The sequence below is a fragment of the Trematomus bernacchii genome, unplaced genomic scaffold (genome assembly GCF_902827165.1).
Source record: "Trematomus bernacchii unplaced genomic scaffold, fTreBer1.1, whole genome shotgun sequence".
Classification (NCBI taxonomy): Eukaryota; Metazoa; Chordata; class Actinopteri; order Perciformes; family Nototheniidae; genus Trematomus; species Trematomus bernacchii.
In genome coordinates, this window is record NW_022987521.1 from 1152678 (window position 1) to 1166656 (window position 13979).

The 13979-nt window shown below is 44.0% G+C and overlaps 1 protein-coding gene across 1 annotated transcript; it reads right to left on the reverse strand.

Annotated features, from left to right (window-relative positions):
- Positions 1-480: 480 nt before the first annotated feature.
- LOC117472702 (protein NLRC3-like) lies at positions 481-7787 on the reverse strand. Its single transcript, XM_034118043.1, has 3 exons — positions 6885-7787; positions 6058-6089; positions 481-503 (listed from the first exon to the last, which is right to left on the reverse strand). Exons 1-3 carry the CDS (start codon positions 7760-7762, stop codon positions 481-483), a joined length of 933 nt encoding a protein of 310 aa, XP_033973934.1. The 5' UTR covers positions 7763-7787.
- Between the last annotated feature and the right edge of the window lie 6192 nt (positions 7788-13979).

A 13979-nucleotide genomic window follows, 5' to 3' on the forward strand; every position in this document is an offset into this window, starting at 1 on the left:
GACCGGAGAGACCGGAGCGGCTTCGCGCTCGGGCTGCGGCCTGCTTTACACCTGCTGTAGCGGAGGCCTGTATCCACCTGCTCCACCTGTCGTGCTCTACGGTGCCGAGGAGGTTTTACCACGGGGATATCGCGGAGAGACCGGAGCGCCTCTACGTTTCGGGCTGGACCTGCTTCGCCTATCCTGTACTGCTGTGCTGAGGAGGATCTTCACCGGGGACATCGCGGAGAGACCGGAGCGCCTCTACGCCTCGAGCTGGGCCTGCTTCGCCTATCCTGCTGTGCTGAGGAGGTTTTGCACCGGGGTCATCGCGGAGAGACCGGAGCGCCTCCACGTTTCGGGCCTGCTTGCGCACCTATCCGGATGCTGTGCTGGTCTGGGAAAATGGCCCCTATTGTGATTCTGCTATGCCTGTTAGCTATTTTGGACAATGAGAAGTTCTCTCGTCATCCGGAGAAGTCGACTGGGTTCAGGTCTGTTCTACCGCCCGCAGTGGACATCCCCTGTAAAGGTTCGGATGTCTTACACAAACATTTACCGGTCACCTTGTCGCAGACAATCTGCTCGACAAAATATGTTTGTCTTTTTTGTTTGCCTGCGATGATGGTTCTTCAGGACTGCTTCTTAAGCTCTAATCAAACTCTCGCAGACTTTTCCGGTGATTCTAAAGTAGATGACAATGTGTGTGTGTCGATTAAGAGGAAAAGATGCCTGTTTTTGTTGTTGTTATTACTGTCAGGAAATGTTCAACCTAACCCTGGTCCGCCCAGTAGTAGTAGTCAGATCGCTACTCCTGCTGATTTTAAAGCTAGATCTGGGTTGGGTTTCATCCACTTGAATGTGCGCAGTCTGTTAGGTAAACTAGATTTTGTCCGCATTTGGGCGAGCTCGACTGACGCTGACGTCATTGTGTTATCAGAAACATGGCTAAATAAAACTATTTTGGCCTCTGACATATCCTTAAATGGTTATAATGTGTATCGTACCGACCGGCCTAATAAAGGTGGTGGAGTTGCCATTTATGTTAAGAATAAGTACAGTGTAACCACATTGATCTCCAAATCTGTCAGTAAGCAATTCGAATTTTTAGCCTTAAATATAGAAGTGGCAAAGGGGCAACAAGTCATGGTGGTGGGCTGTTACAGACCCCCCTCAGCTGTCAAGGACTCCTTGTCTTCACTAGCAACACTTTTATCACAACTAGACTATAAGGAAATAGTGCTACTTGGAGATTTTAACTGGGACTGGTTAACTGCAGTATCAGAGGATTTTAAAAACCTTTGTATCTCTCTGAATGTTACTCAGATTGTTGACAGTCCTACTCGCCCTAATGTTAAGTCCCCTAATAAATCATCCCTAATTGATCTCATTCTAACTAATGTTCCCTATAAATACCCATCTGTGGGAGTATTTGCAAATGATGTGAGTGACCACTGTGTTGTAGCCACAATTAGGGACACTAAGGTCCAAAAGGTTAAACCCCGTATTATTATTAAGAGACACATAAAACATTTTGTGGAGCAGGGTTTTGTTCATGATCTGTTTGGGTTTGATTGGGGAAAAATCGATCTGTGTGCTGATGTTGAAACTGCATGGTCTTATTTTTATCTTGGTTTTATGGAAATTATAGATAAACATGCACCCCTACGTACTTTTAGAGTAAAGGGACGAGACAATCCTTGGTTTTCTGCTGAACTGTCCAGTCTCCTACATGAGAGAAACAAGGCCTGGGCAAAGGCTAGGAAATCAGGCTCAGAGGTAGAATGGCTACGCTTTAGGCAGCTAAGAAATAGCTTCACTTCACATGTCAAAAGTGCTAAGTCGAAGTACTATTTGTCAGTTACTACAGAAAACCTAAATAATCCTAGGAAATTTTGGAAAGCCATAAAATCGCTATCCACCGGTGAGATCCGAAATGAGCTACCTCCGTGCATTACCACAGCATCTGGCTCTATATCGGACAGGGCTACTATGTTAAATTGTTTTAATGAGCATTTTGTGTCCTGCGGTTCTATGTTTGATTCTGTGACTAATTCTGCTACTGTGAACACCACAGTCTGTGACTCTGAACAATGTGGTCTGGAAAACACTTTCAGTTTTACTCCTTTTACTGTAAATGTTGTTCATGAAGCTTTATCTAAGTTAGATCCTAAGAAACCGGCCGGCCCGGACAACGTAGAACCTTTCTTTTTAAAGATAGCTGCAGATTTTATTGCTCCACCTCTCACTACTCTTTTTAACCTCTCCCTCAGCACAAACACAATTCCTAAAGTATGGAAGTCAGCGTATTTCCTGCCTTTGCTAAAAGGAGGGGAGGCAACTGTTTTAAATAACTATAGGCCAATCTCGAAATTGTCAGTTCTGGCTAAGGTTCTTGAACGCCTAGTCAGTGAACAGGTAAAGGAGTTTCTATGTAACAATGACATTCTGTCTAAACATCAGTCAGGCTTCAGAAAGCAACATAGCACCATCACTGCCTCAATGAAAGTGGTGAATGACATTACAAGTATTTTGGATAAAAAGCAGAGTTGTGCAGCTCTATTTATTGACCTTTCCAAAGCGTTTGACACAGTCGATCATCACATCTTAAAGCAGAGGCTACTCAGTATTGGCTTATCCAGCCATGCAGTGGGGTGGTTTGTGAACTACCTCTCTGAAAGGTCCCAATGTGTTCACTTTGATGGGCTGTCTTCTGAGTGGTTGAACATTGCTAATGGTGTTCCTCAAGGTTCTGTTTTAGGTCCACTTTTATTCTCCATCTACATCAATAGTTTAGGTGAAAATGTGGATGAAGCTACTTTGCATTTTTATGCGGATGACACCGTGATGTACTGTGCATGTCCCTCCATTAAGGAGGCGGTTGTTAAATTACAGGCTGTTTTTAACATTATTCAGACTCAGCTCTCTGAACTAAAGCTTCTTTTAAATGTTGAGAAAACCAAAGTAATGCTCTTTTCTAAAGCTAAAAAGACTCCAGAGACTGCTTTGGATATTGTGACTATGCAAGGACAAGTACTCCAAGTGGTTAGCTATTATAAATACCTTGGTATCTGGCTTGATGATTGTCTTACTTTTAAACTTCAGGTCACTAATCTGCTTAAAAAGCTGAGGGTTAGATTAGGTTTCTTTTTCAGAAACAAGTCCTGTTTCTCTTTTGAAGCCAGGAAAAGGCTCTGTGACCTTTTTACCTGTGCTAGACTATGGTGATTTGTTGTATATGAATGCACCTGCCCATTGCCTGGAAAGGTTAGATGCCACCTATCACAGTGCTCTGAGATTTGTTACTAACTGTAAAGTACTTACTCATCACTCTACCCTGTATGCCAAGGCAGGTCTGCCTTCACTTACTGGTCGGAGGCTCAGTCATTGGTACATGTTCATCTACAAAGCCATGCTGGGTAAACTACCTTCTTATATCTGCTCTTTGATCTCACGGACAGTGGCAAGTAGCTATTGCCTGAGATCACAGGATGTGTTTTTATTACATGTGCCAAGTGCTAGGACTGTTTTAGGTGCTAAAGCTTTTATGTGCGCTGCTCCTCTGGCTTGGAACACCATGCAAAAAATATTGAAACTGAGCATTTTGATTCCCTTGCATCGTTTTAAAGCACGGCTGGATGAAATATTATTGGATACCTGTAAATGTAAATAGGTTGCTAATGTATACCCCTGTAATTATGTTGTGATGTCCTTTTGTTTTCTGTTTGTTTTTATATGTGTAACTCAATGTACCGCAGGTCTCCCTTGTAAAAGAGATCGTTGATCTCAATGGGATTTTTTTAACCTGGATAAATAAAGGCTACAAACAAACAAACAAATCGCAAATCGCAATATTGTCCACAATAATCGCAATATGACTTTTTCACCAAATCGTGAAGCCCTATTGGGAACATCAACATTTCTATGTCACAGATGCCCCTTTCACACCAACGCGTTTTCAGCGGCGGCTCGGAGCTAGAGCCTGAAAAGTACCGTTTTTTCCTGTTCACACCGCAGCGGCGCCGCCTCTTAGCTCCGGAATCCGGTTCACTTCCAGCTCCAAAAAATTGTCGGTCTAGAAGCAAGAGCTTCGGAGCTAAGAGGCGGCGTCGCTTACGTCTCTCTTACGTAGAGGCGTGCAGGAAACTAAACCCACCTCCCCTGAACATGGGTTGACTGAAGAGTCTCGTCATGCCTGCCTACAAGCGGTAGCGCTGAGCAAAGTGACTAGAAGGCAACCACACACTTATAAAAAAAAACACACTTTATAAAGTCAGGCAACACTAACCAGGCTTCGTGTGATTCTGTTTATTTGTACCTTACTTTGACCATCCGTTCGCTGTTATTGATCATTGTGGAGAGCAGGCAGACATTGTGTTTGTTATTATAGCAGCTATCGGATGGAATCAATACATGGGCTGCACAGGTTGTCATGTCCGACTATCACAAGTGGAATCATAATGAAAAATACGCCGGTAAAATGTGCCTGTAGAAAACGGCTTAGCAAGTAGTCAGTTTACCTTCGATTGCTATGCTAACATCACCCATGTTATACCAGAGAAACTTTCATAACAGCGTTGTGATGCCAAACAGCGTCAATTCAGACTGACACACATTCACGTAAGGGGAATTGGGGATATGTATCAGCTGCTTGTGTGACAGTCAGACAGTGAATACTTTAGAGCCGTGTGAGCTAACCCGGAGCTAACGGGAGAATAAACTCCCGTGGAAGAGCAGCCAGCACTGCAGCGGTCGCTAAATGCCGCTGAAACACATTAATAAACAATGAACCACGGCACTCTGGAGAAAAGTATAAGGTTGGAGAAGTCGTTATTTAATTTAATCTGGCTTCGTATGATTAAAAGCAACACGATCATCGACCCGACACAGTCCCCCGTTGTTGTTGTGAGCTCCGTTGGGGAGAAAATCAGCGATGTAAACGGTGACGTCATGACGCAGCAGCGGCAGCTCTGGGCGGTGTGAACAGAGCGGGAACTGAAAAGGGAAACCGGAGCTGAACCAGAAAAGCTCTAGCTAGGAGCTAGAAAGGGAAAAGCGCTGGTGTGAAATCCGCAAAAGTAAACTTTATGTAAAACTAATATTAGTTCAGAGGACCTTCTTTATTCAGACCATTTACTAAAGAAAACATACATTTACTTTAACAACTAACAGTGGAAGAATAATAGTTTCTTTAGGAAACAATCAACTGTTATGACTGCAGACTACATTTAGAGAACTACAAATGTGAACAAAACAACATTTACAAACGTATGGATGTTATATATATATGTACAAGAATAAGTTGAATAACAAATTAAACATGTGAGATCTGCAGCAGTAACAGAGAGTCAGTGAACTGACCTGAGAGTCTCCAGTCTGCAGTCTGGACTCTCCAGAAGATCTCTCAGCAGCTTCACTCCTGAACCCTTCACAGCGTTGTTACTCAGGTCCAGATCTCTCAGATTGATGTTGGACTTCAGAGCTGAGGCCAGAGCAGAACAGCTGATCTCTGACAAACTGCAGTTCATCAGACTGAATAAAGAAAACATGATGTAACTTTAGAAAACAATGTTCCTGTTTGAAATAACTCCAGGTTTAATAATCTGTTCAGAGTTAAACAGGGTTTTAATGTCAGAGATGATGGAGAAACAATCCACTGATAATCTGGATCTTTAACTTTGATCAGATGTTTAACAAATCCTTCATCTCCCTCACAGCTCATCAGTACCGACAGCATCTCCACTGACTCATGGAGCACAGAGTGAGTTTGTGGAAGCTCAAACACTCTCCCTCACACATTCACTTTCTCTTTGTTAATCTGCTGAATATGCAGTCATTAGCAAACATGGAAGAAATAACAATTCAAATGTATCTGTTCAAATTCAGAAAATCATAAACACAAACAGATCTGTATGAAGTGCAGTCAGTGAACTGACCTGAGAGCCTCCAGTCTGCAGTTTGGACTCTTTAGTCCAGAACTCAGCAGCTTCACTCCTGGATCCTTCAGAGGGTTGTTACTCAGGTCCAGATCTCTCAGATGGGAGGGGTCAGACTTCAGAGCTGAGGCCACGACTTCACAGTGAGTCTCTGAGAGTCCACAGTTAATAAGTCTATAATAACACATATATTACAACATGTGTTAAAACAAGAGGAAACATTATATTAACTTGAAGCATTTGATGACAACATATTTGACATGTGTTCTGATTGAGATTTGCTGTTAGTCCATTTTATATTATATATCATAATGTATGATAATAGAGTTGTCAGTGTGATCTGATCACTTGTCTGTGCTCCTGCTGTCAGTGACTGTTACCAAAAGAAACAGAAATTAAATAAATCACTTGACAATATTAGAGATGTACATATTTAAATGTTAATTAATATTTGGATGTGAATGATGGATGTGTTGGCTTCTCTGAGCATCTGAACATTTATTGTGCACACAAACACAATTAACAAACCAATAAAGTTTCAATATTTTCAACTTGATACCATCAGATGTTCTCACTATATCAGCATTAAGACATAACTCTGTTATTGGTGAGAAATTATATAAATCTTATTTCAAACTCCAACACATTGTGATAAAAACGTGTTTAATGATAAAGAAACTACTAGAAAGTAATTATAACATGTTTCTGTGATAACTGTAAGTCCTGCTGTGTGGTGTGATCACATGCTGAGAAACCTCTAAAGTCCTTCATGTGTTTGACATGTCGCCTCCATCACTCAATATGAAGAGAGAAACGGAACAATTTAACTATTATTATAAATAAATAGAAGAACAGTGTTGGTTTTATTTTGCTCTCAGTATTTAAACAGCAGAAATGTTATAGTGTTTTTTTGAATAATTAAACTCCTGATCCACATTAGTTTATAAAGTTAATCACATCTGGACTTACTTGGCCTTCCTGCAGTTCCTCACAGCTGGAATCAGTCTCCATCGTCCCTCCTTTGATGTGTTGAACTGATTCAGGTCCAACTCATCCAGAACCTCCTCTGACATCTGCAGCATGTAGGCCAGAGCAGAGCAGTGGATCACAGAGAGATGATCTGATCTTTTCTCTGACTTCAGGAACTCTGTGATCTCCTGATGTACTGAGTGGTCCTTCATCTCTGTCAGACAGTGGAAGATGTTGATGCTCCTGTCAGGAGAGATTTCATCACTGCTCATCTCCTTCAGGTTGTTGATGGCTCTCTGGATGATTTCTGGACGCTTGTCTGTGCGACCCAGCAGGCCTCCTAACAGTCTCTGGTTGGACTCCAGAGAGAGGCCGTGGAGAAAGCGGACAAACAGGTCCAGGTGGCCATTTTTACTTTGGAGGGATTTCTCCATGGCTCCCTTTAGGAAGACATCCAGTGATGGGTAATCCTGATCACTGTTATACCTGTTGCTATAGTCTCTCTGCAGGAAGTCCTTCAGTACCTCTGTGTCTCCGTAGGTGTAACAGTACAACATGTAGACTGCAGCCAGAAACTCCTGAATGCTCAGATGAACAAAGCAGTAGACTGTTTTCTGGAACATCACACTCTCTCTTTTAAAGATCTCTGTACAAACTCCTGAGTGCACCAAGGCCTCGGTGACATCAAGGCCACAGCGCTCGAGGTCTTCTTGGTAGAACATGATGTCTCCTTTCTCCAGATGTTCAAACGCCAGCCTCCCCAGCTTCAGAAGAACCTCCCTGTCAGCCTTTGTCAGCTTCTGTAGACTCGTCTCATGTCCCTCTTCATACTTCTGCTTCTTCCTCTTGGTCTGGACCAGCAGGAAGTGTGAGTACATGTCAGTGAGGGTCTTGGGCAGCTCTCCTCTCTGCTCAGTAGTCAACATGTGGTCCAGAACTGCAGCAGTGATCCAGCAGAAGACTGGGATCATACACATGATGTGGAGGCTCCTGGAGCTCTTGATGTGAGAGATGATTCTGCTGGACAGGTCTTCATCACTCGATCTCCTCCAGAAGTACTCCTCCTTCTGGGCGTCAGTGAAGCCTCGTACTTCTGTTACCCTGTCCACACACTCAGGAGGGATCTGATTGGCCGCTGCAGGTCTGGAAGTTATCCAGACGAGAGCCGAGGGAAGCAGTTTCCCCCTGATGAGGTTTGTCAGCAGCACGTTGACTGAGGACTTCTGTGAGACATCAGACACAACCTCATTGTTTCTGAAATCCAGAGAAAGTCTGCTTTCATCCAGGCCGTCAAAGATGAGCAGCACTTTACAGACAGCCAGCTGCTCTGCTGTGACCTTCTGTAAGGTTGGATGGAAAACATGGAGCAGCCTGAGAAGACTGTACTGCTCACCTTTGGTCAGGTTCAGCTCCCTGAAGGAGAGCGGGATCACCAGACTGACATCTTGGTTTTCTAAACCCTCGGCCCAGTCCAGAGTGAACTTCTGCACTGAGAAGGTTTTTCCAACTCCAGCGACTCCGTTGGTCAGGACCGCTCTGATGTGAGTCTGTTGGTCAGGTAAGGCTTTAAAGATGTCCTGGCACTTGATTGGAGTTTCATGGAGGGGCTTCTTCTTGGAAGCTGTCTCCAGCTGCCTCACCTCATGTTGGGTATTAACCTCTTCACTCAGTCCTTGTGTGATGTAGAGCTCAGTGAAGATGCTGTTGAGGAGGGTTTCACTTTGATCAGTTCCTTCAGTCACACGTTCACATCTCCTCCTCAGACTGAACCTATGTTCATCTAAAACCTCCTGCAGACCACTATCTGCTGAAAGAGAAGGAAAACAGGAGAGAATCAGAAAATGCTTTTGAGAATCTAACAATAAAACTAATAAAAACAGACTGAGTTGAAATGTTTTGCAAACAGCTTACTGTCTATGCTCGACACAGTATAGCTCATTTCTTGTAAATTAAAGTGGACCTATTATGCTATATTTGAAACATATATTGTAGGGCCATACCTATACAAAACATGTCTGTGAAGTTTTTTGCTTAAAATACCAAACAGATCACCCATTGTAGCCATGCCTCATACTGCTCATACCCCTCTTTTGCAGCCCTGTTAGAGAAACGCAGATTTTGGGTCCTTAGCTTGAAAAAAAAAGAAAGAAGAGGAGGCGGAGCTAATGCCTGATCAGAATTCTACCGGAGATAAAGTGAAATTCTGCTGTGATAAAACGCCATCCTGTTCTAAACCACATCAAAGATTATTTCTGATACAGTATGGAGCTGTCTGATGCGCCGGTGAAGATGGCCGCATCGTCTTTGTGCTCCCCTCCAGCTTTGCCCATTTTCGTATTTTGTACATATTTTTTTTACTTTTGCCGTTTTACTTTTAACATGGTTCGCAACATGCTAGCCGACCGCACCTACTCTGCCATACAATACAGCAGAGAGGAACTTCTCCAATTGCGAAACTTCGTGGACAATAATAACCCTCCGACAAACAATGGAGATTCACCATGGCTACCTGTTGCTGTTCTACCTGAGAGACGCAAGAAGAGGACAAAGCGCGGATGCCGGGCCGGGTTGCTGGTCAGACTGAGGAAACGAGAGAATTGGCCCCCTCTTCCGAGTATTCTTCTGGCTAATGTTCAATCCATTGAAAATAAGCTAGATGAACTCAGAAGCCGGATTGCTTTTCAACGGGACATTAAGAACTGTAACGTGTTAATTCTCACTGAGACTTGGCTCAACCCCGCTATCCCGGACTCCGCCATTGTCCCTGATGGATTCTCTATTTTCCGTCAGGACCGGACTGCAAACTCGGGGAAAAGTAAGGGAGGCGGTGTGTGTGTAATGACTAACAACAACTGGTGCTCAGATGTGAAGATTATTTCATCTGACTGTTCCGCACATCTCGAGCACCTCATGATCTCATGTCGGGCCTTCCATCTGCCGAGGGAATTCACATCTGTTGTGATAACAGCAGTGTATATCCCGCCGCAGCCACTCGCCGACAACAACACGGCACTCGATCAGCTGTTTGGGATTATTGATAAAACCGAGACTTCACGGCCAGATGCGGCGTTCGTTGTGGCCGGAGATTTCAACACCGCCAACATGAAGAAGGTTTTGCCAAAATATTACCAACACATCAGCTTCCCGACGCGCGGGGATAACATACTGGACCATGTTTATTCCCCTTTCCGGAATGGATATAAGGCTCTCCCTCGCCCTCCCTTCGGCAAATCAGACCATATCTCACTACTGTTGTTGCCTGCGTACAAGCAGAAACTTAAAAGGGACAGACCGATTACAAGAACAGTACAACGATGGAGCGAGGAGTCAGATGAGGCACTGCAGGATTGCTTTGCATCCACGGATTGGAGTGTGTTTGAGGACAATAACATCAACACACACACGGACACTGTCATCTGCTACATTGGGAAATGCATCGATGACGTGGTACCGAAGGTTTCTGTACGGACATTCCCAAATCAAAAGCCATGGATAAACTCCGATGTGCGCTGCAAGCTGAGAGTGTGCACTATCGCGCACACAGCGGGAGATTTGGAGGAGTACAGGAAGTCTAGGTATGATCTCCGGAGAGCAATTAAAATGCAAAGAGACAGTACAAAGAAAAGGTGGAATCTGACTTCAAAGGCTGTAACACTAGGAATATGTGGGCGGGACTAAGGACAATGACTGACTACAAAGGAGCAGCGGGGAGTGTCTGCGTGCGCATCTCTCCCAGATGAGCTGAACAGTTTTTTTGCACGCTTTGAGAGCAGCCGGGCTGTGGAGGTACAGAGGGACCAGGAGCTACACTGCCCTTTTGTTTTAAATAGGGCAGATGTGTGTAAATCCTTTAAAAGGGTTAACCCACACAAGGCTCCTGGACCTGATGGCATCCCTGGCCGTGTTCTCAGGGTGTGTGCAGTTCAGCTGGCAGAGGTGTTCACAGACATCTTCAACAGGTCCCTGCTGCAGTCTGTAGTCCCCACATGTCTTAAACACTCCACCATCGTTCCTGTCCCCAAAAAGACAATCATCACCTGCCCCAACGACTACCGCCCAGTAGCACTCACCTCCATCATAATGAAGTGCTTTGAGCGGTTAGTCAAATCATTCATCACCTCCTCCCTCCCTGACTCTCTGGACCCCCTGCAGTTTGCCTACAGAGCAAACAGGTCCACTGACGACGCCATAGCCCTCACCCTCCACACTGCCCTCTCACACCTGGACCTGAAGAACAGGAACACATATGTGAGAATGCTGTTCATTGACTACAGTTCAGCATTCAATACCATTGTGCCCTCCAAGCTGGCCATCAAGCTCAGAGACCTCGGGCTCAACAGCGCCCTCTGTGACTGGATCCTGAACTTCCTGACGGGCAGACCCCAGGCAGTGCGGGTGGGAAACATCACATCCTCCACCCTGATTCTAAACACCGGTGCCCCTCAAGGCTGCGTGCTCAGCCCTCTCCTCTACTCCCTGTTCACCCACGACTGCGTGGCCACACACAGCTCCAACACCATCGTGAAGTTTGCTGATGACACGACCGTCATCGGCCAGATCACAAACGATGACGAGACGGCGTACAGAGAGGAGGTCGAAAACCTGACATCTTGGTGCCAGGATAACAACCTCCATCTCAACATCAGCAAAACAAAGGAGCTGATTGTGGACTACAGGAAGCAGCAGGGAGAGGGACACGCCCCCATCGCCATCAATGGGACTACGGTGGAGAGAGTCAAAAGCTTCAGGTTCCTTGGGGTCCACATCACTGAGGACCTGACATGGTCTCTTCACACCACCACCATCACCAAGAAAGCTCGACAGCGGCTCTTCTTCCTCCGCAGGTTGAGGAGGTTCAAAATGGATTCCAGGATACTCTGCAACTTCTACAGGTGCACGATAGAGAGTATCCTCACTGGCAGCATGACGGCCTGGTACGGCAGCTGCACCGACCTCGATCGTAAGGCTTTACAGAGGGTGGTGAAAACTGCACAGCACATCACCAGGACGGAGCTGCCATCCATGGAGGACCTTTACTCCCAGCGGCTCAGGAAGAAATCACTACGGATTATCAAAGACCCCCACCACCCCAGCCACAAACTGTTCTTTCTGTTGCCGTCTGGCAGACGTTACCGCAGCATCCTGGCAAGGACAAGAAGATTCGGAGACAGTTTCTTCCCGCGGGCAGTGAGACTGTTAAAAAATTGAACTGTTGAAACAACATCAAACATTCATCTGCTACTCAGTAGTATGTATCTAATACCTAATATATATATATATCATTCCAATAACTTGTATATAGACTCTATTGCACTATTCCACATCATAACTTTATTTCATTTTATAACTATTATTATTTTTGTATTGCTCATGCTCTTATTGTTATTATGTTATTATGTTGCATTGTTGGAGAAGCCTGTGACATAAGATTTTCAACTACATAATTACTCTGTAACTATGTCAGATTGACAATAAAGAACCTTGAACCTTGAGCTCAAATGCTTTTTCTCTTGCAGGTTTATCACAAGGTGAGTTCCTTTTTTTATTTCCTGCTCCAGTACAGGTTAGCTCTGAGTGTTAGCGAGGCTTGCTAATGTAAACAAAGACGAGATTACGTCCAAAACACGTCAGGCATTGTTTCTGATAGCAACTTTCTGTGGGTCCGCCGCCGATTTGACGTCAGATCGGCAGCAAATCTGTATCCGCTCGTTTTACCCCTGTTTTTAAAAGATTTGGGTACGGAGGAAAAGAGAGGGTTTTATTTTCTGACGCTGCGTGAGTTCCCCGACGCACCGGGGACACATATTTATGTATACTGTAAAAGACATCACAAAGTGCATTTTGCATGATAGGTCCCCTTTAATGTATATTTTCTTGTGTCTGACGCATTGTGAGAATGAACGTGCATATATATTTACTTGTGTGCGCGAGCGTGACATGCATTGCAGACCGCAAGTTAACCGCAAGTTTACCTTGACTTTCTAACCTGTTAAACCCCAAGGACCCGCCGAAGGGTCCGAAAATGCTACATCTGCTAGCACCAGTGTGATCTCTGAAGTGTCATTTATGAAACTATTAATGTTCCACACCCAGCTGACGGGAAGAAACTCAGCTAACTGACTATACGAAAAAAAATAAAAAAATAATAATAATAATTCCCACAAGAAGCCTTTCAATGAGCCCTTAGCAAATACGGACTAATGCTATTTCTGCTCATAACTCACAAAAATTATCATTTATAATTATACTTTCTGCACAAACAACACATCATCTGAAAGCTGAGATTCCACAGATTCCATTGGCATAGGTCTCATCACTGCACGGCCAGAACTCACTGAGCTAGCAGCCAGAACATAGCAAATAAACAACATCAGTTGTCAAATCCATGACAATAATTAGCAGGTTAAATTTTACAATAATTTCTTTTTTTTTTTTTTTTTTATGGAATGAATAACTATAGTGATGATTCAATGTTATAAAATGATTTTTACAGTCTGGTACCTGAAAAAGGTCAAATGGCACTGATGGAACCAGATGTGCCCAAATGTGCCCAAAGCTTATTCCGCCTGGAATTTTTTTCCCTAAATATCTCTAAAAAGGTCAATTTTCACTTGTTTTGCCTCAATCTTGATACAGGGTACTTATTATATGTTATAATTTTGATTCCTAAAGCTTTTAGGCTACTAACCCATCATTCAAGGGTGGTTTTCACTATAAGTAATGGTTTTTTGTTAGGCGGAGGTAAGAATTTACACTTTTTTACTATGTTCCATCTGAATTCACTCTGACACAGAAACATCTATATTGATTCTGACACTTCTACATCCATCTCACAGATGTAACCTTGCTTTGAGAAAAAAGATGATTAATTTAACCCTTTTAGAAGTGAAGTTATAGTCATTTGTTCTGGGCATGTCATTTTCGAGCCTGAAACCTGAAAAACAGGCTTGGGGTCTAACAGGCTAATGCTTCTAATGCCTTTTTTGCCAAGGTTCAAGGCATTGGCTACAGACAATCAGTGCCATTTCTCCCACTAGTTCAAGCCACCATACTGTATGTATGTATTGAATGTGTGTGTATACAGGGGCGCCGTTT

Excerpts from the sequence above, each read along its gene's own strand:
- LOC117472702 (XM_034118043.1), bottom strand. The coding sequence starts at position 7,762 with ATGTACTCACACTTCCTGCTGGTCCAGACCAAGAGGAAGAAGCAGAAG. Across the intron at positions 6,090-6,884 it reads AGGAACTGCAGGAAGGCCAA|ACTTATTAACTGTGGACTCT; the intron begins GTAAGTCCAGAT and ends GTGTTATTATAG. Across the intron at positions 504-6,057 it reads TGGACTCTCAGAGACTCACT|GGGATGTCCACTGCGGGCGG; the intron begins GTGAAGTCGTGG and ends GAACCTTTACAG.